The sequence below is a fragment of the Colletes gigas genome, unplaced genomic scaffold (genome assembly GCF_013123115.1).
Source record: "Colletes gigas isolate AHSC1104 unplaced genomic scaffold, ASM1312311v1 Colletes_gigas_Sc00013, whole genome shotgun sequence".
Classification (NCBI taxonomy): Eukaryota; Metazoa; Arthropoda; class Insecta; order Hymenoptera; family Colletidae; genus Colletes; species Colletes gigas.
Window position 1 is genome coordinate 7,190,033 of NW_025106642.1, and position 27,742 is coordinate 7,217,774.

Sequence of the window (27,742 nt, forward strand, 5' to 3'; positions counted from 1 at the left end):
CAAATATTTTTTTTCATACACCGTGCGTGTATCGCGCCGTTGCGAACAGTCATTGCCTAGAAAAATACTGTTATCGAACCGTTATGATGGCAAAATAACGAAAAGTCAGCAGAATTATTCAGTCATTCGAAGACAGCAGAGGTGATCAGAATTTTATACAACAATGTTGTTTGATTCTAAGTGGTAGCGTAACGTGTGAAATTTTAACGTTCGCGGATTTCAAGTAAATTATACATCCCGATTTCCGTATAAAATTATAGTTTGCTTTGTACATCTCTTCTTTTTTTTTTTTTATTTTTTTTTTTTTTTTGAAATCGTGAATCTCGACGTCAATACAGATTGCACGTGTAACACGAGTTTCGCGAGTTCTAAATTTGTCAGGCATGTTACAACCGATATTACACCATACACGTTCTACGATCGCGTTTGAACTTCAACATCGAACAACACGGAATTTTTTTAACGATATTTAATTCTTTTTTAATGCGACTCGCGCGGTTAATTAATTAAAAGGGGGGAGGGGTGGGTTGGAAGGGAGATCGGGACAGGGGCGTGGGGATCTGTATCAATTTGGAATGTGTTTACGAGCGAAGTATTAGTTTGTTTATTTTAGGCAATTCCGTACCGGGGATTAAAAAATTATCTGTGGCTTTTGTTGCGAATGATTGTTTGTCATTTTGATTTTTACATTTATTTGATGCATTTGGATGATTTGTCGTGTTTGTTAGCTGAGATAAGATTATCATTTTTCTCGTGACAAATCTCTTTGACTAGCGATCGAAGTAATCTATCAGGATAAAGAATGCCAATGGCAGAGTTGGACAACTGTAATTAAACTAATGATTGATAATTATGATTGTTGTGTTTGCTCGAGCACTCTGCGTGGATGTTAGTACAATGACACGAGACAGAAGAATGATGGAAGGTTGCCGTAAAATGACCCTGAGCGACTAATTCATTTTATCCCGACTATAGCAAAAATTGGAGTAACCTTTATTTACGTTTAAAACGATTATTTTATTTCCGTTAATAAATCGTTGAATTAATGATTAAATAGTAATCGATCACTGCCCAACTCCAGCCAATGGGTGCGTAAGATCGAACTTTTCAAGGTAATCTGAATTGACTACAGTTTTCGATTTGCAAAAATAAGGGAATTTTCAGACGGCACAGTTTATTCTTCGTCCTCGACGGGACTTCTTTCTTCTTTAACAGAAACAATATTATAATTGAACACAAACAACAGAACATTGTACACGAGTTTCAAAACGAACCACATTCACAATAGGAGAGATCTACGCGTCGAGGATCTCGACTCTCATACCATTTCAAATTTTTCATATACGCAATAAAAACCTGTAATCAGCTCATTTTACGTTAAAAGCGTAACAAGAATCGCATCCACGATCCTCGATACCTTTTGTATTATACACGCTAAATCTGTAATTCATTTATAGATACACGTGAACGTCGATGAAGAATCAAATTTTGTACGTTGTTGTACGATTTTCCCCTCGAGCCGCGTGTACAAATAAATCTATCATTTGATTCTTATCCGCTAAAATTTTGATATGATGTAGTGTGAGTATATTCCTCGTAGACTGTGTGTTCGTTCGTTTTTTTCTCTGTATTTAAGAATACCATTTTATTGTTATTCAAGTTTTTCGTCATTTTTTTTCTTTTTCGTTTACTCGTTTAAACAACAAAGAGAGTCAGATGCGTATAGTTTATATAATACACTATGTTAAAATTAATCCCTTTTCTCCATTATGATCTCTCGGAAGTTCCGTGGCGCTAATTCTCTGTTTTTCATTGCTACAGCTCGTGGGTGCAACATGTTCTCATAGCGTTCTCGTGAGATCATATTCGTATAAGGTACGACGAAAAGAATAAGAAAAAAAAAAAAAAAAGAAAGAAAGAACAACGGACATATTAATATAGACACAGAGAAAGAGAAATAGAGAGAAAGAGATGTGGACTACCGTTAGAAATATTTCTCGAACAAGGTGGCATCGAACGCTCTCTACACGGAACATTTTTATACAAAGTATTTCATTTTTTTTCTTTTCTTTATTTCGTTACAACGATTCAAAATAACTCGCGACAGACGAGGTAAAATTTCGGAACGATTCACCCAACGAAGGAAACATTCGTCGTTGCGCGTCGAACGGGAGTCTCCGACGACGGTTACGGTTTTTTTTTCATTTCGCGCGCTTTTTTCCCCCCCCCGTTCCTTCCAAGATTTTAAAGTAATATTGTAACGTCAAAGGAACTGTACAACAAGCTTATTACAGAGCGGCTTTTCTCTTCGCGTACACGCGAGACTTTTACCTCGTGGCCGGACGACAAACGGAAATCTTCGATTCCGGCGAACGATCGGTTCCGATCGATCGTCGATCGAACACCGATCCTCGTCGCATAGCGTCCAGCTAGACATTGCGTGGTTTTCCTCTGATAGTCCATGTATTCGTGTGATGTGTTTATTCGTAACTTTTTTTAAAACTTACTTACTAAACAATTTAGAGATAATCTATGTCTTAACGTTACTTGATTAGAAATAAAAAAAAAAAAACAAGACGAAACAAAAATTAATAGAACGAAAGTGAGTAGAAAAAGAAATACATGAACAAACGAAGGCGGCGGTGTTTTGCGAAACATCGATTAACAACCGATCGCAAATCTGACGGAGATATAATAAAATGCTAAATCATAAGTGTTAGCCATCCCCATAAACCCATTGTTCAGCATGCCACGCGATGCACCAATTGTTTAAACGATTGTACCTCGATGCTTTAAATAATATTAATGCGCAAACGAATGCACGTGTTTCGTAGAATTAACCCCTTACTGGTATTGGCGTGCCGTACAAGACACGCATCAGGTTTTTAGTTTAATTTTTTAACATCCATCGTTCGAAGAAAATATAGCGCCTATATATATATTATATGTATATGTCGTATACTTGAATGATTTCAGGACATTTTAGGTCTCGGAACGCATACGTGGTACAACCTGATCACAGACGGTTCCTCTGGAAAAACCAAATGAAAAATGTACAATAAAATTTCTATTTGTACGTGTCTTCGTTTTCGAGATAATCGAATTTGAAAATTTGCGCGGGCACGCGTGCCCCAGTTAACGACTTTGTGCGAGGAATGCATGCAGTCGTGCATGTGTCGTTGCTTAATTTAATTCGGATAAATTTAATTTAAAAATATTGGTAAATGGGAGACGTGCGAATTTGTTAACGTAATTTTAACAAGCGCTCGAACGGTTCTCTCTTTTCGATCGTACAATAGTGACGATGGTTTTGTTAAGAAAATAGTCCATTTCGCGATACAAATTACTACGTCTATGATAGGTATCGTACCTCTACTGTGCTTCAAAACGGATTCTCTCGAAAACGACGTCGCGTGGCAGGAAATTTTATCCCACATCGATTAATTTTTTCACGAGAAATTACCTCTTAACGTTCAAGCTGTTGAAACAGTTCTGCAGCGTAACGTTAACGTGCAGGAACGATAGCACTTTCTTTACGCTTGAAAAGAAAGAAAGAAAAGAAATTCACATAGTAAGGGATTAATTTCATTCGAAAGATTTGTACGCAAAACTGTAGCCAATAAATATCGTTTTTTAACACAATTCTTTATTTTGCACCTCCTCGAGTGATCGTCCAACATCACGCATCGTTTTAAATTTCATTAAAATTCGAGAACAACTCCGAACGGTTCTCATCGCCATGAAGAATCATGGTAAAGGCTTTTCACAGCGTAAGAATCGATTCCACGGGATACGAATTTACAAGAACTCTGTTCTCACTTGATTTTTCTTTCTGTTTCTGGAAAATATTAATCGATCGCTAAGAAACGCATGCTCGGTTCGCGGAATTTCGGCGAGACCACCGAGATCCGTGAATCTTCGCAAGAATAAAAGAAAGAAAAGAAAAAAAGAAAAAAAAAGAAGAAAAATTCGTATCGTGCGGCACAGGTTTATGAGTCGAGCAGACACCGCGATGGCACAACGAATGTGCGAAACGATGTCTGCTGAGGTTTGTACGGAATAAATTAAATAACACGATCATTGTTAATTCCGATGAGTTTCACTACGTAAGAACATTATATATATATACACGTGTTATGCGTCGGTAAGAGTCATAGTTACATTACAGTAGTAGCATAGATTGAGTATAGAATAGGCTACAACTTATCATAAACGGTTTGGTTGCACCTAACCTATATAATAATCAATACTCGAATGGGTATTCTCGCCTATAACGTGAATTGATCGTTGGGTCTATGAATGACGTTCTAGGCCCGATCGATTAAAAATGGACGGGTGGAAACAGAATAAAGGGAAATCGAAGGTGTCGAGTAAGGGGCGTACAAGGGTTAAGGGAGAGAAACGGGATAAGGTGGTGAGCGGGGGGAGAAGGATATCTAACAGGAAATATATTTGAGTTTTTATTTAATCATAACTACCATTAGAGATCCAATGTTCTTTTCCCTCTGTAATCTTATCCAGAATACTAAACTCTCAAAGTGGCGTCATAATATTACTTTAAATTCATGATAATAAAGTCTATTGTATGAGAGTTTAACTGTGTGTCAACATGTCTCATACCATTATATATATATATATATATTTATATTTATACCTATATATATATATATATGTATATATATATATAATATATAATTTTAATAATAGTATGTATATATATAATATATTCACTACCTGCATATCACAACATAAATTTACTCTCTCCTCGACCTTTCAAACGCGACGCACACACTCATACTTACGCAAAACATACACACACGATCCCGTTCTACGTAATTACTATTAAACGCTGCGGTAGTCGGATAGTGGTTGAGTTTCTAAGCATTGTAGCGCCGTTCAAGAGAGCGGTGTCCCCTCCCCCCCTTTTTCGAAGGCTCTACTTCCTAATCTCTTTCGAAAAAATTTATCTTACTAATTTTTAATGTCTGGAGATCGGCGCGTGTCCGCGCGCGCGTTCTTTGCCCGTCGAAACGCGCAACTTGTTCGCCCGTAGAATCAGAGGGATCGGCGGTCGCGTCCGGACGTCACGCGTCCCGACGCCCGCGCGGCGAACACCAGCAGGTCATCGGCAGACTACAATGATCATCTCCTGTCGCGATGACAGGTCATAAATAGATTTCCAGCGCGCACACACCGCGGAACAAGTGCACGCGTCACCACCGAAACAAAACGGACAGCTGCGCGCGCGCGCGCGCGTGTGTATGCGTCTCTATGTGTGATTTGGCTCTGGCGCGTCGGTTATCTCTCTCTCTCTTGCTTTCCCCGGAGGATTAAACGCGCAACGATTCCGAATCCTGCCTCGACGAATTTCGTCTAAAGAGAGGAAAAAAGAAAAAAAAATTGAGAAAAAAAAGAAACAGACACAAGGATGCGACGAATCGTTCGCCCTGGGACGGCGGGGCGAACGTTTCCTTTTTTTTCTCTCTCTCTCTCTCGTTTATTCGGATGCGCCGCGGGGCAAACCAACGAAATCTTTCGCGCGATCAGCGACAAACGGGTGCGATCTCATATTTTCTTTTTCCTTTTTTACTTTTTTTTTTTTTTCGTATGCTACACTGCTCACGAGCTCAGCCACTAACAATTATACACCAGCATAAAACCTTAGAAACCATGGCTCAGCCTGAACGCGTGCGCTGGTTCGCACTGAACGACCCCCGCGTGATCCAGGGCAGCCGGCGAGGTTTTAAAGTATGCGACAGGAAGCCGAGCAGCAACTACTTCCGCCACCTTTACTTTTTTGCCTCTGATCTGTAACAGATAGAATCGCCGTTTCGTTAAACTTGGCCGTCGATCGCGTGGCTCGTTCCATCGTCGTCGGATGCTTATTTCTGGGAAGGGGCCTCTTCGGGTTTCGATCTTGAAACACGTTGCCTTCGAACGTTTCGTATTTTACACGGTGCGCGTAGACATTCGCGGATGATCGTGCAGGAACGCGGAGGCAAATTCAACTGGCCGTTGAAGGCCACTCGACCGTGAATGGCGTTATAGAACTGCCCCTTGTCTTACAGGATCCCCCACGTGCTTACATATTGAACAAAAGATAGGGCAGAGAGGCATTCAAACGTGGTGGGGCGATCCCTCTTTGGGGGATTAAGTGATCTTGAGCGGCCAGTTAATTTTCATCCGGTCATACACACCATTTATGCACGATATATCACGCGCGTGCTCTGCAAAGATTTTCAACCGACTTCTTCAAAAATTCCAATTTTCATCCTACCGCTCTTTTCAGCACAGCGGTGCAGAACTTCTGGCTAAATGAAAGAAAATTTTCCGTGGGTCCGCCTTTCGGACGAGACGAGAATATTTATTCAACGATAATATTCGTACGCCAAGACAAATAAATTTTTTCGTGCATCGTAGTTCCGCAATTAAGGTTTAAAGAACCATGAATATTTTTTTGCCTCCAACCTGGTGTAACCCCTCAGGCGTGTGTCACGGTGCAACGTACGCGTTTATCATTCGTACTAAATGCAACGTTTCCGTCGCCGCAAGTCGCAATTCTTTTCCGTGCACGAAAGACCGTTGTCCCCGACTTCCGCAGGCGTACCGTAAACCGGGGTAATATTTTTTCCTCCTCTGTTTCGTTCCACGGGCGAGGGAAACGCGGGATGAGTATCGCTATGAATCGTCGTGCCTACCGAGCGTAAAGGATATTTGTCGGCGACAACGACAAAGGCTCGAAGAGAGTGAACAAGTGGATCGTGGATTACAGGGACTCACTTTGGATTTAGGATACTCTGTGACTTTCGTACCAGCTGTCGATGGTATCAGTGTCGTCGGGCTGAATATGCATGTATTCACCGTTAGGCAAAAGACCTGTAATTGGAATGCTTCGGTAATGCATAGATTTAAAGATCTACATGCTTATCACGTGATCGTAATTGCAATTCCTGTTCATTGTTTCCTCTTTAGTTAACAGAAGAGTTATAGTACTCCTTTCTAGCAAAAACGAACCTTAGTATTCATAATTCTTAAGTTATTCAAGTTATCTATGAATATAGAATTGAAACCATTGATATAATAATCGAACAAATGAACGGAGAGTAATTTACACGAATTTATCGAACACCCACTCTAACAACCATTTCATTTCACCGATCGAGTCTCAATTCGAAGCAATTAAATGATAAATCGCGAATAAATTCAAACAATGACAGAAATCGTATCGAAACCAATCGAGGAGCCCCGAGCTCTCTAAATTACGCGAACACAATGCTCGAATACGTAAATAAATAAGTTTTTACATATAGTCGAACCCAATTACGTCCCGACAATTGTTACCGAAAGCACACATACCGTGGAAAAGACGCACAGGGAATAATAGGATACTAGAAATACGAATTTCGTTGGTCGGTTACGAGGAATGGCGGAGTATCGCAGTTATCTCGAGTACACGTCCGACAAGAAGTAACAGGATTAACGACCGTGCCAGGGAAAGAAAAACAATGTGTTCGGCTGTGTGTAAAGACCGTTGCCATATTTATTCTGCGAATCACGTAACCCGCGCATAATGAAGCAACCGTGCTGCACGCTTTCGCGGGACTTCTTGAACCAGTGGTCTCCAAACTTTTCAGAGGGTTTAACCCTAAAAAGAACAGGCCATTCTCGACGATGGAGGAAACAAAAAAAAATGTTTGTTAAAAAATTGGAGATCGAAATGGCAAACCCCACAAAGTTCAACTCGAAGTCACGAATTCCAGCAGGATTAGGGCTAAGCACTAGCACATAAGGTGAATTGATCATTGATCGCGACCCCTAGTTTGGAGAACACTGGCTTGAAAGCTGGCCTGGCGCAGAGGGCAGAAGTTCCGTTCGCTTTTATTTCCACCGCGGTCGGAATATGAGAACGGTACGGTCGATGATGATTTACCTTGAGAATTAGGCTCGGGAAGATTCTCTCGTGGGACCAGATGCATCACCGTGGTTTTCCCGAAAGGAAGCCCAAGAGCACCGAGCGTGACATTGCTGTGCAGAAAACGGCCCTGGTAGATTAGCCGCAGGATCTCCGCTTTGGCGACTGCCTCTTCCGCCCAGTCTGAAAGACAAAGAGTCTCGTATCAGACCAGCGCGACCTTGCCTGGAATATTTTCAGTTTTTCCACGGGACACGGGAGGGGGTTGAAAAGAAATTCGTGCCCGCCGGGGCGGAAGATACGGATACTTCGTCGCTCTGATAATTTTATCGCTAGCCCTGTTCCGGTTCGGTACGACGGACGCGAAGTTCCTTTTATTATTAAAACAATCCTGGACGTCTGGATTTAGAAATAAAGCTTTTATCGATCAAAGAACCCGTAGTCATTAAACGAGACGTTAATATCTGCAGCTATTTTAAGGATTATGACTGTTTTATGCATCGTATAACTGGCACTGCCAAGGAACATCTGCGAAATATCCCTTCCTGATTTTTATGAAACTTTCTATGCTCGTGGAAGGACTAAAAATAAACCGTTTCGAAAAGAATACGACATATTCAAAGAAACGAAAGGCTCGACACAACACGCGATAATTCGAGACGCCGAATACTCGTCGCAGTTCGTTAATGAATTTCCTAAAGAGTACCACCTCGTTGATGGGAACATTCCGTCTTAGAGTCGAGATCCAGTAGCGCGCGGCTCGTTTCTGTCTCTAAAAGCCAAAGTAATTCGTGTACAATGACTCAAGACACCAGAAGATGCGGTCGTTGAATGCATTTCAATATTAAACGGGACCTCCTCGAGAATCGCAGCGATTTGCATGTTTAAAAGAATGAAACACCGTCTTCGTTCGCTTTTTTCTTTTTTCAACGTTTAAAGTATTAGGATAAAGGAGCAGCCCCGCCCGTTAATTCAATTCCTTTTTCGCCTGAAAACCTTATCCATCGAGGGGTCGCACGCTTTATGCATAAAGAAACGAGAGCAAAGCGAAACCCGTCACTTTTCGCGGGAAACTCTTCGTACCGCGAACGAAATGGTTCCCGGAGACGTTTTGAAATTTTTACTTCGACCGTTTCGCGTTGCAACGTCCCGTCTAATTGGATTCTGCCGCCGCTGATTCGTCCCACGATAGACACCGTTGTTTCGCGCCCTATATTTTCCACGAACATTTTCAATTCCGGTATTTTCATCTTGTATCTTGATGAGAGGAAACGAGCGGTACAACAATGGACGATCTGCAGCACCGATTTTCAAACATCATTAACAGACTTATGGGAAATTTTAATTCTCAGAAAACTACAGAATACGCTGCAAGTAAGATACTCGAGGGTTGGAGATTTGGTAATCAGAATGTTTGTGTCGATCCAGTCGTCGACCAACGACTAATTTGAACAGTGAGAGCGTAGGTGCGTTCTTTGTAGTTTAATTTGCAGGTGGTAAGGGATGGTGATTCCTAATTCGGTTCGAGCGCGTCGCGACGTTCCATTTCGTTCTTCTAATTTCGATAACACGTATCGGGAAAATCTCGAGCGACGGATTAACGCGTCTCGACGTTTAATCGGGCCCTGTCTTACGTCCATTGTTCCCGACGCGTTCGCTATCGAGCGTTTATCCGGCGAATGCGCGCCGCGTCGCCGACAGCTGACAAGGGACGCCTGATTTTCGTCGATCTTATATTGCGCGGCGATTCTCAACGATCCCTGGTCCGTTTTAAACGATGGACGAACGTTTCGGTTCGCGTCAAAGCCCGATGATAGCTTACCTTCCGGCCAGTTTTCAAACACATGGTGTGCTATGTCCCCCGCGGAGTCGCATGGACTGAATAGGAACTCTTTTGTCTTACCGCTGACAAGAATGAGGCGTAGATTTATCTGGAAAACAAAGAAACACGTCGATCGTTAGCATTTAACGAAAAGTAAATAGTTCGAGGGTCTATAGAGTGATGATAGTTGTGACTTAAAAAAAAAAAAAAAAAAACAAATCGGAATAAAAGCGAGGACCCATAAGTCATCTCCGGTATCGCCCGTGATCCTCGCCCGCGGAAGTACACGTGTTGTAATTCCTCGTTCTTTTGAACCCTCGCCGCCCTTAATCTTCATTTCCTCACTGTACACTTTGAATCACAAATGTCGACCGCGTCCCCTCCGAGGCGTATCTCGCCGCCACGTGTTACACCAAGGGTCCGACTAGGGTTAGTTTGCGCTCGAAGAGGATAAAGAAAAGAGTACACTCGGGGAACATTGAAAAAAAAAAGAAAAAAAGAAAGATTCGAGCACCGTGACAATGGGAACGCGACACGGAGGGCGCGAACGGGTATTTACGGTTCACGGTGTACGGTATACGGTTCGTTTCTTATCTATCTTTACTTGGAGACAGTATGAAAAGGAATTAGACCCGACTTTGTCCTAAACCTTTAAGCCCGACCTGTTCGGTTCCGGTCACGTACCCGGTGCCGCGAGCCAGTAAATACGTTGAAAAGCGAAATTTTTCTACGTTAGGTCTCGGTCGAGTTGGCACGTTACGAGGGTCGGGACATTCGCGTGAGCGCTGAAAGCTTATCTCGGTAGACCAAAGTGACAGTCGTTGCAGCGTGAAAACTTCATTTTTACCGACTCTTAAAATTCATTCGCAAGTTCATTGGCACACAGCGACGCTCGATGGAGCCATCGTGAACAGACACACGGTTAGCAATTATCAATATCGTTCGATTCGACCAAGAAAACCCGCGATTCGTCGTTCCATGGACAGAATTCGAAGCTACTGGCTCAGTGTTGTTGTCGATCAACGCATTCCAACGCGTCGGCGTAGTGCAGGAAACGAAGAGAATATTGATAGTGCGATAGAAAGTGTCGCTGAGAATCCAAATTTATCCTCAGACTTTTGCGCGCGAAGACCTAGGTCATCGTTAGACCGCGGATGCTTATGAGTACTGCTTACAGAATATACTCGAATTATTATATTAAGGGGTTGAGACAAACCTCTTATTTCATTAACTCTAAAAGTATCCAGATGACACGAGTAATCGTATGTGAGTTTCCCAATAAATTGGACTTGTCTTTATTTTCTTATACCTAGTGTAAACAGAATTTTGATTCCATGTTCACGTTTATGGTCGTAGCTTTAGAGAAACGAGTCGTTTAAGTGTGCAACGTATCGAACGTTGAGGGTAGAATTTGGTGGAACAAGGAGAGGGCCTGTAGGGTTGGAGAATAGAGGCGTGGCGGTGAACGTGTTAAGAATTTTCCCGTTTCCTCGCAATCGGTTACCGTAGGTCGGTCGATAAAATACAAAACCTCCCCCCGTGGTGGTCGCAAGGGCAGCTCGAAGGCTTACGTGCCGGCAGGCGATAATTCGCGGCACGGCGACAATGATTTATGCTTTAGCAACTCGCAGCGGATTCTCGCGACCGCAGGAACCGCAAAGGGTCACGAGCGTCGTGCAGCCACCCCCTTTTGCACGACCGCGGGTCTGGCTTCGTCGGTAATTATTTATGTTGGCCGGTCTTCGCGCGAGACGGTAATTGAATTTGCGCCCGTCGGAGAACGGCCACTGACCGTAATTCGTCGACGAGGAAAGCGCGAAAGAGAGAAAAGGAGAGAAAAACGGGAGAAACCGAGACGATTAATACGGTCTTAATTGTCTCCGTCGTCGGGACGAAACGTCGCGACGCGCAGTCGACGGAAGATCGGGACAGCAGAGCCCCTTATATTTTAAAAACTATTGGCTCCAGGCGTCGAAACTACCCCGAGCGTATTTGTTTAACGATATTCAGGGCGTGGTGAGAACAACCTCGTGAATGGAAAGTGATCTCGAGCTGTATTTGTTTTATTTATGAAAACGCTTGAATGCTAAAAATTTGTTATTAACTCTCGGGCAAGAGGCTATGCAAATGAGAGAAAGTTGCCCTATCTCTTTCGCTCGCGGTGTAAGAGGATCGATTTTTAAAAAAGGAACACTTTTCACCGGGTTAGATGAAAACGAGGGAGCTCGATTCGGTTACTTGTACGCGAGATGTGTCGTATTTAGGACACGGAATACTAATCGTCCGTGCATTATGCCAGACTTCTAGTTTTGTCCCATGCTGGACTCTCCGATTCGAGAGTGTGTTGCCTGTGGATTTACATTTTCTGTCCTTGAACTACAACCGTGACACACAGCGAAACGTCAAAAGGCAGGGGTAAGACTAAATTGGGCGTATTTTCTGTTCGATTTAATTTAACGAGCTTATAATGACATGGTCGTGCATAGTCACCTAGTGACCTTATGTGACCAATATTTTCTGCTTCGAGAATAGCTCGAACAAAATCGAGGTCGATCCTGGATCACGTATTATTAGAAGCATAATTGGGTCGCTTCTTTTTTCAACGACGAACATAAGTTTCGCGAATACAGCTTTAAAAAACAAGAATCGCAAGTTTCTTTGCTTCGATATAAATATTCCTGTTCGCTTCGATTTTTGTTTCGAGTAGCAGGAGAAAGTCATACAAGTAAGATGATTTTCTCTAGGAATATGTTTCCAAAGAAATTCCTGAATCGAAAACTATCGTTCAGATCTTCGTTTAGAATTGCTCGTCACGAACGGAAAAGATGCTTATCCGATCAGCGATCTCTCGAATGGTCAAACGGTGGTCGGGAAAGATTTTCTCACGTGCTCGAGTAACTGTGTCTTCGAAGGATCATCGAGCCCCTTCGAATCATTTAACCCGTTCGCCAAACAGTTTTAAGCATCCGCAAAGTGTCCAGCGCCGTCTTTTTCAATTTCGAACGCGATACTTTTCCGAACACTTTTCGTGCACCTACTCGATCCATTACAGATGGAACAGATACTGCAAACATGACCCGACTCGAACAGTGTTCGCTCGCCGTCGACAAATGTGCAGATGTCATCCCAAATATCGATGGGCCTATCAATCTACAGCCATTTAACACCGGTAACGACTACAGATCGCAGAGTCAGTCTTGATAAAGAGAACGAAATAATTCATACGTTTTTTTTATTAAATCTCAACGAGTACGGGCGAGGATGAAGAAGAACGTGTTTTATTCCAGTGGACTTGTCGCCAAGACTCTACCGGAACCTGCTTCAGAAACTAGGACGTATGGTATTAGGACATATGACCCACATGTAGTAACGGCTGGTTGAAAACTCGTATAGACGAAATTTAATGGAAAGTTTCTGTACGAGCACGCTTTTTAAGCGAAGGGTAGAACACGAACGAATTTCTGTCTCTGCAAATATAAAAGAAATAAAACTGAATTAGAAAAATTTCGTATAACGTAACAGAGAGAGACAATGAAAATGTAATTATTTGCAAGTTCGTAAGTGTGTTCGACGCTGTGTGTGAGATTACTTTAGCGATATTAGAGTAACAGCAAAGTTGGGAGTGGACTTCGATGGTGTCGATGCCCTCTTCAAGGAGAATTGATAAATCACCGTTTATCTACCGGATCGCTCGGTATAAACTGTCTCGTGCATGATGAATTGTTGCTAGGTGATTCGAGGTCGTTTGAACTCGGCATAAAGATGAGTCGATACAAAGCGTTTAGTATTGTTAGTGTGTCGTTTAGCTGTTGAACTTCGAGGTCGAACCATTGCGACGTTACAGATTAAGCGAAACGCGATACGAGTTCGAAGGATGTCAAAACGATCGAATTATAACGCGAAGGTTAGAGACGTTGATCGTCCTTTCCAAATAGTTTTACCGCTGCTTATCTTCTGGGGAAACCTTGATCCGAAACAGGTCTTTCATTGACAGACCTATCAGTCGTGGAAAAGCAGGGATCAGTTTGAAGCACTGATCCTTATACGAAGGATAGGCCGGAGTATTTCGTTGTTCTGATAGCGAATACGATTGTTCGCTAAGATTCTTTGAAATACAATCGTATTCCTTTGAAATAGCGCCGTGTAGCATTCTATTCTCACATTATTCTCGTCTTTACAATAGTCTCCTTTTGTGCCCGTTACTGTATCGCGGTTCTACTCTTTTTCTGTTACGCTTTCGATATTTCCTACGCGACACGGGTAATTTTAGAACCATAATCCTATACGACGAAAGTCTGGAATATGCCTCAAGACTTTCTTACGTAACAATTCTTGTCCATACGAAAGTATCGAATAAACAATATTAAACAGCAAAATTTTACCAAATGATCCAAGCACGTGGGCCTTGAAAGTTGTGCTCGTATTGTACGATATAATTGAATACAATATAATCCGATGGTAGGTTAATACCAGATTAATTAGCATCCGTACAAAATTTAACGACCTACGTATTGTTGATAATTGCAATACAATTTCATTCGATGAACAGAGGGTTAAACGTATTCCATTAAAATTTTGAAGCATCGCTCACGGACGTAATATAGAGCTATTGACGGAAACGTGAATTCTCGTTTACAAAAATTAATAATAAAACGAGCGCGATAGTGTAAATGGACCTTTAAACGCGCAAACGCGTAACGATCTGCATTCAAAAGCACGACGTTGCGGGGGAAGCGTAATTGCTTCCAGAACGACGACCGAAATTATGTTCCGTCGACGCTGTCGGTTAATAAATTAAAGGTTTTGAAACGCGAAATGTTTTCTGGGCAGCCTCGATATTACGAAAAATACAGGAATCGTTGAACAACGTCGAGGGACACCGCGGCGATTTTCTCCCCGACTTCCGTTAAGCACGATGAACGTCGCGAACCTCGATGAAATTGCGCGCGAGGGTAATAGGAAATTAATTAGCAGCCGCGAGTCGTAAAGCCGGTTTCGGCTATGAGACCATAAATAGAATTTAATGTTATGCAAAACTCCACGGCGCGCTAATGCCGTTAGTTTGTAGTTTATAATTAATCCCCACGAAACTGGGCCTGGTGGTAACGATATACCGGACAAATATTACCGAGCGTGTAGTGCACGACACAAAGATCCGATCGTCCCACGCGACGACGTGGGCGTCGAGCTGACAACTGACAGGAAGAGGTCCCGAGGTGTCACGTTGACTTTTTCATCAGCTTCTGCACAGTGGTACAGAATTATGAACAGTTTCGAACTTAACCGTTAACGTACATTAGATACGAAACACTGACGATATACACACAACGATTTCGTTAATGGGAAATTACGAGAGGCTGAAGACCATAAGAATGGGTTAAGGTAAAAGTAAGGTGGAGAGAGGCGACGTAATTAAAAGATGTTATATCGTGTTGTATAAATTGTAATCCGAATGGAAGCGATAAATCTACCAGCGGCCACAACGGTTTTCTCTCTTTATTCGTTTTAAACGGTCTCTTCGAAAGTCTATATACTCGTTCCGCTCGTTATTTTCCCTAGTCTTTAAAACAGAATCGACTTTTACCGAGCACTGACCATTCTTTAAGACTCGCGAAAACAAACACACCCGTCGCTCAACTTTTTCTTAAAAACTTGTTACGATTCTTCGGCTCGGCGAGCGATAGACAAAGCGTTAGGGCGTTGATTTAGGCCCTTGGCCAAGATAAAGATAGCAAAAAGCCAGCGAGGCTGTCGAGAGACTAACGAGGGGATCACGTCGAAGTGTTAACGCATCGATTTTAAAGCTAACGGCACATCTTAGAACAGCGACTATACACGAACGGCGCGCGTAACGATTTTGGCACGTGATAAAATTTTATATTACGTTTCTATCCCTTTACATATTCTTTTTCGTTCGTTCGAACAGTTTCGCGCCTCTGTTAGGTCGTCCCATAAGTTCGTGGCTGTTCGACTTTCGAGCGCGTGCAGTTCCGAAACTACTCGTGATATATCCATAATTCAGCTATTGTTAGACGCGACAAACCTTCCTCTTTAAAATGGTTTTTGGTTTTTGGCGATCCGACTTTCCGTTTTCGAGATATCGTGATTTATGTAAAAGGTAATTTTTTCAATTCGACTATCTCTGTCTCCGTCTGACGCGTCTGACAGACCTCTCTTTCTCGCACGTGAGTCGCGACCGCGTGACGTCACGTTTACTATTTACTACGAGCACGTGCCGGTCAACGACCTTGACAAGGTCGTAGTGGAAGTTCATTCACCTCGCGACGTAAACAAACACTTCGGACTCTTATCTCCGTAACTAGCCACCGAATCGACTGGAAACTAAAATCCTCATATCTTCGGAACTAATTAAGCTATCGACTTGTACAAACGCTCATTTTAAAGGGCTCTTCATCCTCTATCCAATGAACGTAACTATTATCAAATTAAGTTATTTATCAAATAGTTTCCAGTTAGAGTTTATTTAATTTAAAAGCTAACTTTATTTTATTATTGCTTACGTTTTACACATCACGTTAAATTTAGACTTCATAAAATATTATTAAACTGACCAACGAATCGTAATATAGAAAATTTAATGAAATAATGTTTATCCGATTTGGTACTTCGTAATAACATATTTGTACCGCGTTTGGTATGAAAATGCCCCATTGTGAGGCGCGGAGAATCGGTCAGAGACGCGCACAATCGACGATGCACCTGTGAACGATGCTTAAAGAGTCCGGGGTAGGGATCGGGATGAGGGAAAGGCGGTTAAAGGGGTTGAAGCTGAGAGATTTTTCGGAGCGAGTCGTGGGTGGTGGAAACTTCAAAGGGGCTTATTCATGCGGTAGCATTCGATACTCGGTTTTTTGCGGTGCACACGCTCGCCAAGGCGTGCACGGGAGCAGACCGTGTGCTACCTGATGCGTCATCCACGACTCGGTGCTTTTAAAAAGCCGTGTGGGGGGGAAGCTGTTTCAGCTTGACAACACTTTCCGGCCTCCCGACTCACTGGACAAGTTCAACCGCATGTTCAGTAACAATTAGTCCTCAAAGATAAAGCGGACATCGGTCAGGTGGGGGAGAAAAAGGGTGCGGAACGTCCGCTGTTCGCCACCAGCGACGTTTAAATATGGACGTCGCGGTCTGTTAAGAAAAGGCGAGTCGACGCGCGCGCATCGGATTAATAATAAAAACGGGAAATATCGACGGGTCCCGTGTACACCGCGCGTGTGTGTGTGTGTGTGTCGTCGTCGCGGGAAAACCTCGAACGATGACGGAAGAGGAAAACTTCACCAGGAGCGTTCTTGTAACGCAGTTGGGTGGCTCGCAAAGTGACGCTTTGAATTGGTGCTTCAAAGACGAATGTATGCGCGGCGTCGGCCTCCGTCGTGTCGTCCATGGTCCTGTCCTTTTTATTTGCTCGACGAGTGTTCGTGTTTTGTAAAGAAAGTCGAGCAAAGCACTCGTCGGTGCTTTATCTCTGCGCTGGTAATTATAATTATACGTATCGGGGAATCACGATGGATGCTTCTTTCAAACCGGTGCAAGAATTGATAGTCCAAGGAAATTCGCGAAATCCAGTAAAATGAATAGAGGAACTCGATACGTTCTACATACAGGTCAGCGAGTACAATTTGTAAATGTAAATTAACTCTGCGAAGAACATATTTGCACTCTTTCGCTAATCTAATTACGCGTATTCTTATTTTTTACCGAAACAGTGTCGTCTGTTTAATAGTAATTAATATTTGCCTAGTTAAAAAATGAAATTTTGTCGTTCGCGGATGCCCGCGGAGAATTAAATTTCAAATTGCAGATATATTCGTCCCTGTACAAACAGAATGAAATTACGACGTAATGGACTCGCGGGCAATTGATTCGATAGAGAACGATTTTCAGATTTCCCTCGTTTTGCGAGACCCATATTGAAATTGCGCCAAATATAATTTTGTGGGAGGAGGGCCGGTTCGGTCCGGCACGGAAGATGCGATGGAAAGCAATTCTGGAAAGAACTGGAGCAGAGAAGTCGGGCACAGAGCGAGGGATTGGAAAAAGAGAGGGAACGAATAATGGACTTGACGCTATTACAGAATGTTTTCGGCGAATCGCGAACGAATCCAGTTTAAACCAATTTCGGTACTAATTAATGGGTCCCGGCTTGTAGCCATCGCTTGTAATAACAACGGTGCCGTGTATGTACTCTCCGGGGGACGATCGAACGCGGACCATTGATCGTCATGAAAACTCGTCGGCCGGAAACCAGATGCGAGAACACCAATTTGTATTACGACCGTGCGCCGCTATCGCGATAGAAGGCCGTGTCTGTTTGCAAACGCAGCATTTGAAATGTGGAATTTTAACGAATGGAAATTCTCGTTCGCCGTGACCATCCATTGATAGCAGACCAGACTGGGAATCTTTTGACGCTCGAAGGCCACGTGTCGATTCGCGAGAAAATCCAGCGGACACCTGTCTACTCCGCGCAATTTAATCAATCTTTCAAACTCAACTTATTGCCTTTTTCATCGTAATCTATATCGTCATCGACAAATTTCGCTTGTTCTTTTACGGAATAATATGGTTTACTTTACGTGAGAATTATTGCAATGCTCCAACAGAATATTACGCTTCTTGTATTCCCAATAATATTCATCCAGCTTCGATAACCGCTCTGTGTTTACTTTTCGCTGTTATGGGTCAGGAATGACGAATCGACGTCTCGCGAAACATTCGTGGCTGCTTCTCCCACTATTTCGTTGAAGAAGGCCTGTCCCCACTATGTCTACTTTGCAGAGCAAGGACTCGGTGGCTACCCGGAAACGTTCGTGAACCCTGTTGTAAGTTGTCGCAGAGTGTTGCTGGTAGGTGGAGAAAGGTTAGTTAAACATATTGTACGTATTATAACTACTGTGGGCATTTGTGTAATCGATATACATTTAACAATTAAAGTTAATTTAGAAAGTTACATTCTTTGGTCAAAGTTTTTCATTTAAATGTAATGGTTTAATTTTTGGTGATAGATACTGTTCTTTGTTTCTAAATACGACGATGTTAAACACCGTGCTAATTCGCCCCTAACTCTTTTAATGAGTATAATTGTACGGATGAGAAGACGAGACCCGAGGGGACCTAGGTCACTGATAAATTGTATACGCGTCTGGTACCTCTCGAGTCTTATCTTCTCGTCTGTACGCAGTACTGTTTTCTCGAATGAATCATAGATCAGAGTATCAGAAAGTACAAACTTCCAAGTTGATATATTTCTGCCTGAAAATATCACTCTATCCTATCGACCAAATTCCAAGTCACGCGTAGTGGAAATTCAAGACCAATTTCAACATCGTACGCGTACATTGGATTTTCCTATGTTTTATATATTGTACACCTTTTACTACCCGTTTTATGGTCGAAACCGACGCCGTCGTTTCAATTTCGTGTCTAATCTTTTCAACGGGAGCTGTGGAGCTCGAAATTTTACGTAAAATTTATCTTCTTCGCTTCTTTGCCATAGCACTTTTCGTCCTTCGTTTATTACACATTTTTCGCTAATTCTAAAAAGCGTGAATACGTTTGGTTTATCAAACATAATCCAAACGCTTGTTTTACAGCCGAACAAGGGCTTAAGCTTGTGTAATTTATAATTACATAATTAACTCGATCTCTCCCGCTGACATAGGAGAAATACAGTTGATCCGTATAAATTGTTCCCGTGTCGAATGCTCGCAGTTTTGCAAAAGTTCGCAATACGTTCTTCTTTTTCAACAAAAATCGCGTCTCTGGCGCGACGTGCAAAAAGGATCGCACAATACGCCGCGGTCGCGATCCATTCGGTTCAGCTTTTGTCGATAATGTACACGGAGCGTCCCAGAAACACTGCAAATGTGTCAAAAAGTGTCATATCCGCGGCGCGAGATGTAAAATTCAGAATTCAAATGAAAAAAAAAAGAAATGGTCGCGACATCGATGTTTCAACGTTTTCGAATAGAGACCGTTGCAGAAATATTCACTTATTCGTTCGCGTACGCGCGTATTGACAGCGAGTTTTTTTTTTCCTTTTTTCGTTACCTTCAATCGTTTCGGTTAAACGACGGATTTAGAACGGTGACACGATTCGTAACGTTTCCAACGGAATCCTTCGAGCTTAGAACATCGCCGCCATCCACTTGATTAGGATCAAGGTTGCAAAAATCTAGCGGCACGCTTATCAATGCAGATGGGTTAAGTGTACTCGTTACGAGTTCGAGTGTTAAAGTACTCGTTAAACGAACGTAACGAACAACCGTGCTTCATTATACCTTTTCCACCTGCATTCGTGAAAAGTGACGGGAATACGATGGCCGCGATAATGAGAGGAGAATGCAAAATTGCAAGAATTCGCGCGTAACGACGCTTCGTTACCGGTTTGTCATCGGGAATGTCTGAAGCGACATTTTATTTTGACGTCTTTGCTAGTCACGACGCGTAACTACGCCCTTTAGTTCCTGAAACTGGGAATCCTTTGACTCCAGAAACACTAACGAAGGGAACCTCGATGTCAGAGCTCGAATGGAACTGGGGAAATTTTCAATTAGTTCCGATACAATAGTTATTTTCAACGTTTCTGTTTATATAAGAGAGAATAGCCTGCTGGATCAGAAATATTAAAAATGTCTCGGACCGCGAAGGATTAAGGTTCCTCAGACTGTACTGGTTCAGTATCCACCATGAACCATGACGTAGAAATATGAAAGCTCTTTGGCGGAATGAGTAACGTCAGATTATGGAAATTCTCCTGCAGTCGTGCACCGGGTATAAATCCCTATCTTAATAATTTTTTTCCCCCAATCTTCTAGTTTTTCTCTTTTATAACAATTTCAGAGTATGATATTTTCGTACGCCTTTCATTGTGTGTCCAGCTATAAAATATTTGAAAATGTTTCGATTAATAAGAACATATTTCAACGACGGAAAGATCGTAAAAGAGAATCATCAAAGAGAGTATCGAAAAAGAAACTGAGAGAGTTTCAACAGTCTCGCTGGTAACATTTTACTCACTCAGCCAAAGTGCCTTCGTACAGTCGAGTCATCGTTTATAGTAAACACTGCAACGGTACAGCTTGAAAAACTTCCGGACATTTTTTATTTCAAAATGAGAAGAAAGTGTACCAAAGATCACTCGTCGAGCTGGCTGAATTTATTCTACGTAATGATGCAAGTTAATAAACAACATGGTATACTACATCTTCCGATAAAGCCCTTCGCGTAGCACACGTTTTATTCCGTTCGATAATGCGTTTAGAGTTTGTTGAAGTTGAAAACCTTAATGTAGCAATACGTCTTTTCAACAGCTGAATCGTTTCGCGTACTTTTACGTATTCGTTAGGCGAATTGAAGGTGAAAGCACCACTTTGCAACGATTGAAAATCTTCGACGAAGTACTAGGTACTTTTAAAGTCGAGACCATTCACGTAGTACACGTTTTACTACACGCGTTCAATAACGTAGAGTGCGTTCTTGTCGTTGGTGTTTTTCCCATAGATTGAAATCGAATGAAATAGTATTACCTTTTCAGTTTGCAGAAGTACAGTGTTCTCGACGTACGCTTTTTACGAAAACCGGGGCTTCGTGTTTTATCGTGCGTTGATCGATAACGCGGTAACGGTATTGTTTAAGTAAAATTTCAGACTCGTTAACGTAATACCGTGATTTTTCATAACTGCATTTGGAAACCTTTCACGTGCCACTAAGTGCTCTATTGCGGGCTCGATGAAGTAATGCTCGTTTTTCAGCTTATAAAAGTTTAGAGTTCTCGACGATGCTTGTTCTATGTGTTCTGTTATACAAGGAGGTTGGTTTTGTAACGCTTGAAAACGCTGGCTTCGCGCTTTTCATTAGACGTTTTATCGTTAAAGTCGAATGTTATTAAATGATAAGCGTCATGGATGTTTATCTTTTCTTTGCTCGATAAGCTCAGCAATAATCTAAAATAGCGACAGTGTTTCGTGCTCTTTCGAGTTGAATACTAAATGCAATAAACGAAAGTGAAAATGACATTGTAAAACGTCCTGGACGATCGATAGCGTTACGTAGCAGCCGTTTAACCCATTTTGAAGTTATATTAAGAGCGTTCGTCGCGATATCGAACGAGTCGAAATAAAGATAAAAAAAAGCTCACTTCTGAATGGGGGAGAAAGATTCCTTTAATTATTGAAATATGTTCATGGGTACGGATAATCTGTTCATTACGGTCAGATAAGAAGCAATGTCGCGTGAAGGATCGCCCTATTTAGTCGAGCAGGCGTAGGCGTAACCTGCCTAGAACCAAAGATCGTGTTTCATAGTCTTTCTATTTCTCGGTAGATAGGCTGGAGGTCTACAGGCGGATCGACTGTAAGTCGATACCGAGAGTCTTTTTTTCGGAATTCATTCAACATCTGTTCAAAGTCACTTTCAAAAACACTCGTGGATCGTTAATGCCCCGGTAAGCTAATTATGGCATAGAGCATCGTGAATCCATTAAGACGTTCATCCATTAAGCAAATATGCGTGAAATAATCCCTTGCTGAGTAACGGGGAAAGAAATATCTTTCGACGCATGTGTCGCAATCTATCGAAAACACGGCTCGAATGCTTTTAACTTTCTTCCCTGACGTTGAAAAATTAACCGTGCATCCTTATTGCATTAGCCGAGCATTATGACGCTGACTGAAGAAACGTAGAAAATGGTCTCGACGATATAGTATTTTTTCTCCCGGGTTGCATGGTTCTATATGGAAATTCGAAAAAATATAATGAGGCGTGTGAAACGTACACAGTCACAGTTACTAATCTCCATCTTCCGTAAAAAAGAGGATAAATTGGAAATTCAATTAACCCGTCTTTATTGTGTACGTACCAACGCAATTATAAATTGTAAGTTAAACTTTTCACATTACACGCTATCTTCGTTATATGTACCGCGCCATATTGACCCTCGGACGAGTAAATTTTCCTCGAAAGTCCAGTATTAAGAATAAAAATTAATACGAAACTGTAAGCACGCGAGATGAGTATTTTCTGATTTACGCAGCGTAATCGTCGACCGTCGAGCAAAAAGTCGAGGAAGAAACGGCCGTTTTAGCGTTCTCGGATGGAAGACTTCCTTAACGCGAGTTTTCACTCGCACAGAAACTATTTTAAATTGGCAAATAACATTTCTTGGGAACTGTTTGCCAAGGGATTGCAGAACTGTAAGGTTACCGCGATAACTTTTCCCGCTGCAAAGCTGCGAATGCTCCCCGAGGCAACGAAACTGAATCATACCGCGCGAATTCACCGCATCGTTTTGGAATCCGCCGCGAAGGTTACGGTTTATTATGGTCATGTCGGTGCGGCGAATCTAAGAAGAAATACGTCTTTAAAATTCTAGGTCAGAGCCGGGTACTCGCGTTCCAGCAAAGTGTCCGGAGCGTTAAAACGTCGATGGAAGAAACGAGCCGTTCTTCTGTCGCCGTTATGTAGGCGACATTACTCGGTGCATTCAGATATCGTTTTTCATTGTATCTTAGACGAGGCCGTGTTGCCATCGTGCATCTGGCATTCAAAACTAAGAGATCTACGCTCTAGTTCCGTCCATTATGATGAAAATTAGTTGGAACGTCGGACTTTGTAATTTACATCGTAATGTAAATCTTCCATGTTTCGCTAATAAATTTTTCGCAATGTAAGATCAGATAAGAATAAATTTTTTAAGGATATTTCGGATCACTTGGTTTGCTATAATGTGACTCTGGCGCCCAGCTGTTTCGGAGCATCGTACTTTGCCAATCTAAATTCATCGCTCATTTTGCTCTTTTCTTCAAAACACCGTCTTACTTGGCTTTCACTGCTTTCTCCTCGCCGGAGAAAGGACTTATATTTCATCCAAAGCAGACACGTCAATTTGCATTTTCGTGTTTTGTCGCTGGTCGTAAATCTACGATTGCTTCAACCCTCTCATTGTGAAATTATTAGAAAATCAACAGAGGTCACTTTGGATTGGAAATTTATAAAAATAACTTTCCATACGCTTGAACCTTTGAGTGTTTTATAGTCTTTCGTGAACAGCATTCCAGTAACGAAACTATGCGCAATAATAAAAAAAAATAAATACGAATGGCAAGCATGGTGCAAAATCTGATTTATCGAATCGCCTGTTCGACATGCCTCGGCGAAAGGATTTGATGTAATAACGTGGACAAAATTCCTGCCGGTTTTACGCGATGAAGTTTATTGGCATTGATCGTACGTATAAATACCCTTGAACCTGCTGTAGGCGTTTTAGAAAGTGAAATTAGCGATGGAATCGAAAGCGTTTCGAGGTATCTTGAATCAACGACGAAAATTCGAGAAGTTTTTAAACGTTTTGCAAAGTCCACGAAGTCTTTAAATTCTCGCCGAAGCGAATAAAAATAGGCTACAGATACGCTGGAGAACTTATTGATTTAGCGATCAGAATTTTCGGAAAAGTTATCTCATTATATTGTAATAATTTTCACCTAGTCGAGCTACAACATTCAAGATTTCCCAGACTTTTCAAACCTATTTCAGATCCCACACGTTCCACGATTGAAACATTGCGAGCAAGTGTACCGATGTGTCGTGATTAAGAAATCAGTGCAGAAGCGTGTCTAACAACTTCCAGCGTTAAAAAAGAACAGAATAAAGGGACGATAGATTAATTAAGAATAATGAATTCTAGACGTTGCTGTCCGAAAACTTTTAACGACTAACGGATACCGTTCTGCCATCCGTGATAATACGAACGTGTGTGCTCTAATTAACAATTATCGAATAAACTTCGAATACGTTTCAATTCTATTTTTGTGCTCATCGTACGAGAACACAGTTAGCAGAACTATGGGTGCAGTTAGATCTTGAATAATTATTGTCGGTATTGCCCGATACCGAAACGCAAGAAGCAAATCGAGATGGGTGAACTTCCACTTATGAGAAATTAATAGCGTTATCGTTGTTCCCCAAAACACGGCTCGGTCGGCCTACGAGAAAAGATTAAACGTAACAATTTGAATAAGAAGCTTAACGCGCGGTACAATAGTAATTCCGCACGATTTACATACTTAAGCGCCAGCTGAAACAGGTCACCGCGTCATTACGTAAATACTCCAAAAAGGGAGAATTTCACACGGAAATAGACAATGTGCGCGCGGCGTTGCGTACACACGTCGATGAAACGCGACAGAGCGATCCACGAACATTGATCGATTCTTCCCAACCTGATCGAAAAAAAGAGGTTTGAATATTCCACCGCGTGATTCACGAAAAATTAATTAATTTAACGGCGTTTGGAGAATGCAAGGGGATATATCGCGAGAGGTAAACTTTTATGGCGATCGATCTAAATTTGTTACTTTTGAAACGAGCCACGTATGAGTTTCAATCACATTACCAGCGGGTCTGTGGAGACACAGGATGATGCTCGCCTCGCCGCATGATTCGAGGTCAGGTCTCATGCGACGTGGTCTCTGGTATCGTATTCCTTGCTCGCATTCGATACTGTCTCGGTAGTACGCATAGTTTTGCTCCAATGAAACAGCGTTTCTATATCTTTCTATGTTAGATCGATTACGTTTATTCCGACCGATTCCATAGATTTCTCCTTCGTGTCTATGAAATACGGTCCAAGATCGCGAAGAATGCCTTCCTGCCGATAGATTCGTCTACTCACGATTGCAAAGATCGCTCGATATAATTATTTTTAAAAGTGGTTCCAATTAAAATTGAATACCAAAGTGAATTAGACGTGAAATAGTACCTAGTTTGTTTATTTCATGGTATTTCGTTATAAGACGAGCCCTGGAAGGAAATAGGAATAGAAAATGGGAACAGGAAATTGGGATACATTGTGTTTGTCTGTTTTCATTTTCCATTTGCTATAAAATATACTTAGCGCAAGGAAAAATGGAGTAGACGAGAGTAACGAGAGAAAATGTACAATTTGGTGTCAAAGGGCTGTAAGTAAAGCACCTACGCGCCCTAACAAATAAAAACTCAAACTAAAACAAAAATTGAAGCATCATAAGGGGATGTTGCATCGAAGGAACGCAGTGTTTTACGGAATCTTCCCAATTCTGTTGTAAAAGGAATACCCTGTCTTTGGCTAGACGTCTGGTATCTAATTTTGCAAAGTGGACGAGGGTGAAAAATGGGGTTTGTCCCCCGTAGTTGAGGGGGGCTTGGAGCCGTTGTGCGTGGCCGGAGTCGCGGTTGCGGGCTAAGAAGACAAGTGGCCTAATAGCGTAGCTCGTGTATCGGGGGTTTACCTTGATTCGGGTAGCGCGCGCGTCACAGAGCCGAGGCTACACGTTGGGATCCCGCGAACCGGGTCATTGGGGCGTTCGGGTGCAGGACCGGGTGCAACTATGCGCATATGCACACAGTGTGACCCACATTTTCGCGCGTCCTTCGCCCCGAAGCGTCCCGAAGAAGCTCGTCGAAAAATGCGTCCCGGCGAATGTGTGTCGATACCTTCGGGACTTCCGAGCCAAGCAGGAGAGATAGCCGGAACGGCCGCCGCGGTTATACGCGGTGCACGGTATCCAGGGGAGTCGCGGAAGTTGTGTTTCTGTACCTACTCGATGCCGACCCCGGTGGCCGCGTGACGTCAATGCGCGACTTGGTTAACAAACGAGTAGCAGCAGGGAGCGCCTCCGACGTTGAATGCAATTATAATTTCATACGGCGTTTCGTTCGCGCCGTCACGGCCTTTTCATTTCCCTACCTATACGCAACGGGACCAGTGTAATCAGGAAAAATGTCGAAAATATTATTTTCACTGCGTCGAGAACCTTTTAAGAATCCCCGATTGCGTCCCGACCGGGAGATATTTGTTTTTTCGAACGCGCGCGTGTGTGTCGCGTGTGTTTGCACACCGAATGGATTTCAGCGAAACTTTCTATTCGAGACTCGTATTCTTTCAGGAGAAGCAGCACACGGATAACGATCGTTAGATTTTTATGTTTGCATATTTCAAGTAAATCTTGATAGAATTTAAAAAGATTTGCTCCCTATTTTCTCCAGAAAAATCATATTCGTTGTGTACTCGAGCGACATTTTTTTTTCCCCCCTCGAATCAAGCACCCGCGAGCAGCGTGAAAATGGTAACCACCTTCGTGAAAAGTTTTCGGTTCGACCACGGCGAGAGGTTTTTTTCCCCCCCAATTAACCGAAACGAAGGGCTCGGAATTTTCCAAAAATATTCATTTTCCAAGCGCGCGTATAGAAATTGAAAGGAACATTATTAAACACACGTATTTCTGATGTTCCTTAGTTTCAATTAAAAATTAATAGATACGAATGTATCGTATTTTCGTGGATTTTTATGTAGCTTTTATTTAATTTTGAAAAAAAGAACCGTGTACCATAGGTATTTTAATTAACGTGGAAAGCGTTGTTTCGTTTAATTAATAATTTTCTCCAATTAGAGTAACGTTAAAGCGACGGGCTGGGGAAGTCTATTAACTTTCTATTAATTCGTTCCTGTTTTTGTTTTCGTTGTACCCCGCATCGTAGCTGTCGCGTTTACGTTATTATAGTTTCTGTCGCGCAACGAGCTCTAGCGCGTTGGTAAATATTAATATTTAGAGCGCCATCGCAGCTAATTTGAACGCGAGCGCGAATTGCAGCGACGGAAGAACGGGCGTTTCGCGCGAACGACGGGAAAGGAAATTTCAGTTTTTGTTGAACTTTCGACCGCTTCGTCTGGTTCGGGCCGAGCGCCTGGGCTGGTTTATCGATTCCGGCAACGTTGGTTCAAGTTATTCCCAAGGACTCTGCCGCTATGATACAGACGAAACTCCTGTTGACGCTGCTTCAAAGCAAACACCGAAAGAGGATACTCCTGCTACGATGTAGATTTCGTTTTTTATTGGAACGCGGTGAGATGTATTCGAAACCGAAGGGGGATGAACCCAATTTTTGGTTCTCTTCTTCTTGAATAATACTACCACTTAATCAATTCGTTTTTATCCAATCAAGCCATACAG

At 42.3% G+C, this 27,742-nt stretch overlaps 1 protein-coding gene across 1 annotated transcript in view; it reads right to left on the minus strand.

Moving 5' to 3' along the window:
- Positions 1-275: 275 nt before the first annotated feature.
- The window catches only part of LOC122399442 (ubiquitin-like protein 3), an 84,194-nt gene continuing 56,727 nt past the window's right edge, over positions 276-27,742 (minus strand). Inside the window, exons 2-4 of the mRNA XM_043400127.1 lie at positions 9,735-9,843; positions 7,931-8,095; positions 276-5,808 (exon numbers count right to left, since the gene is read on the minus strand). Coding sequence (XP_043256062.1) covers positions 5,744-5,808; positions 7,931-8,095; positions 9,735-9,843 — 339 coding nt within the window. The 3' untranslated portion in view covers positions 276-5,743. The remainder of the gene's footprint in view (positions 5,809-7,930; positions 8,096-9,734; positions 9,844-27,742) is intronic.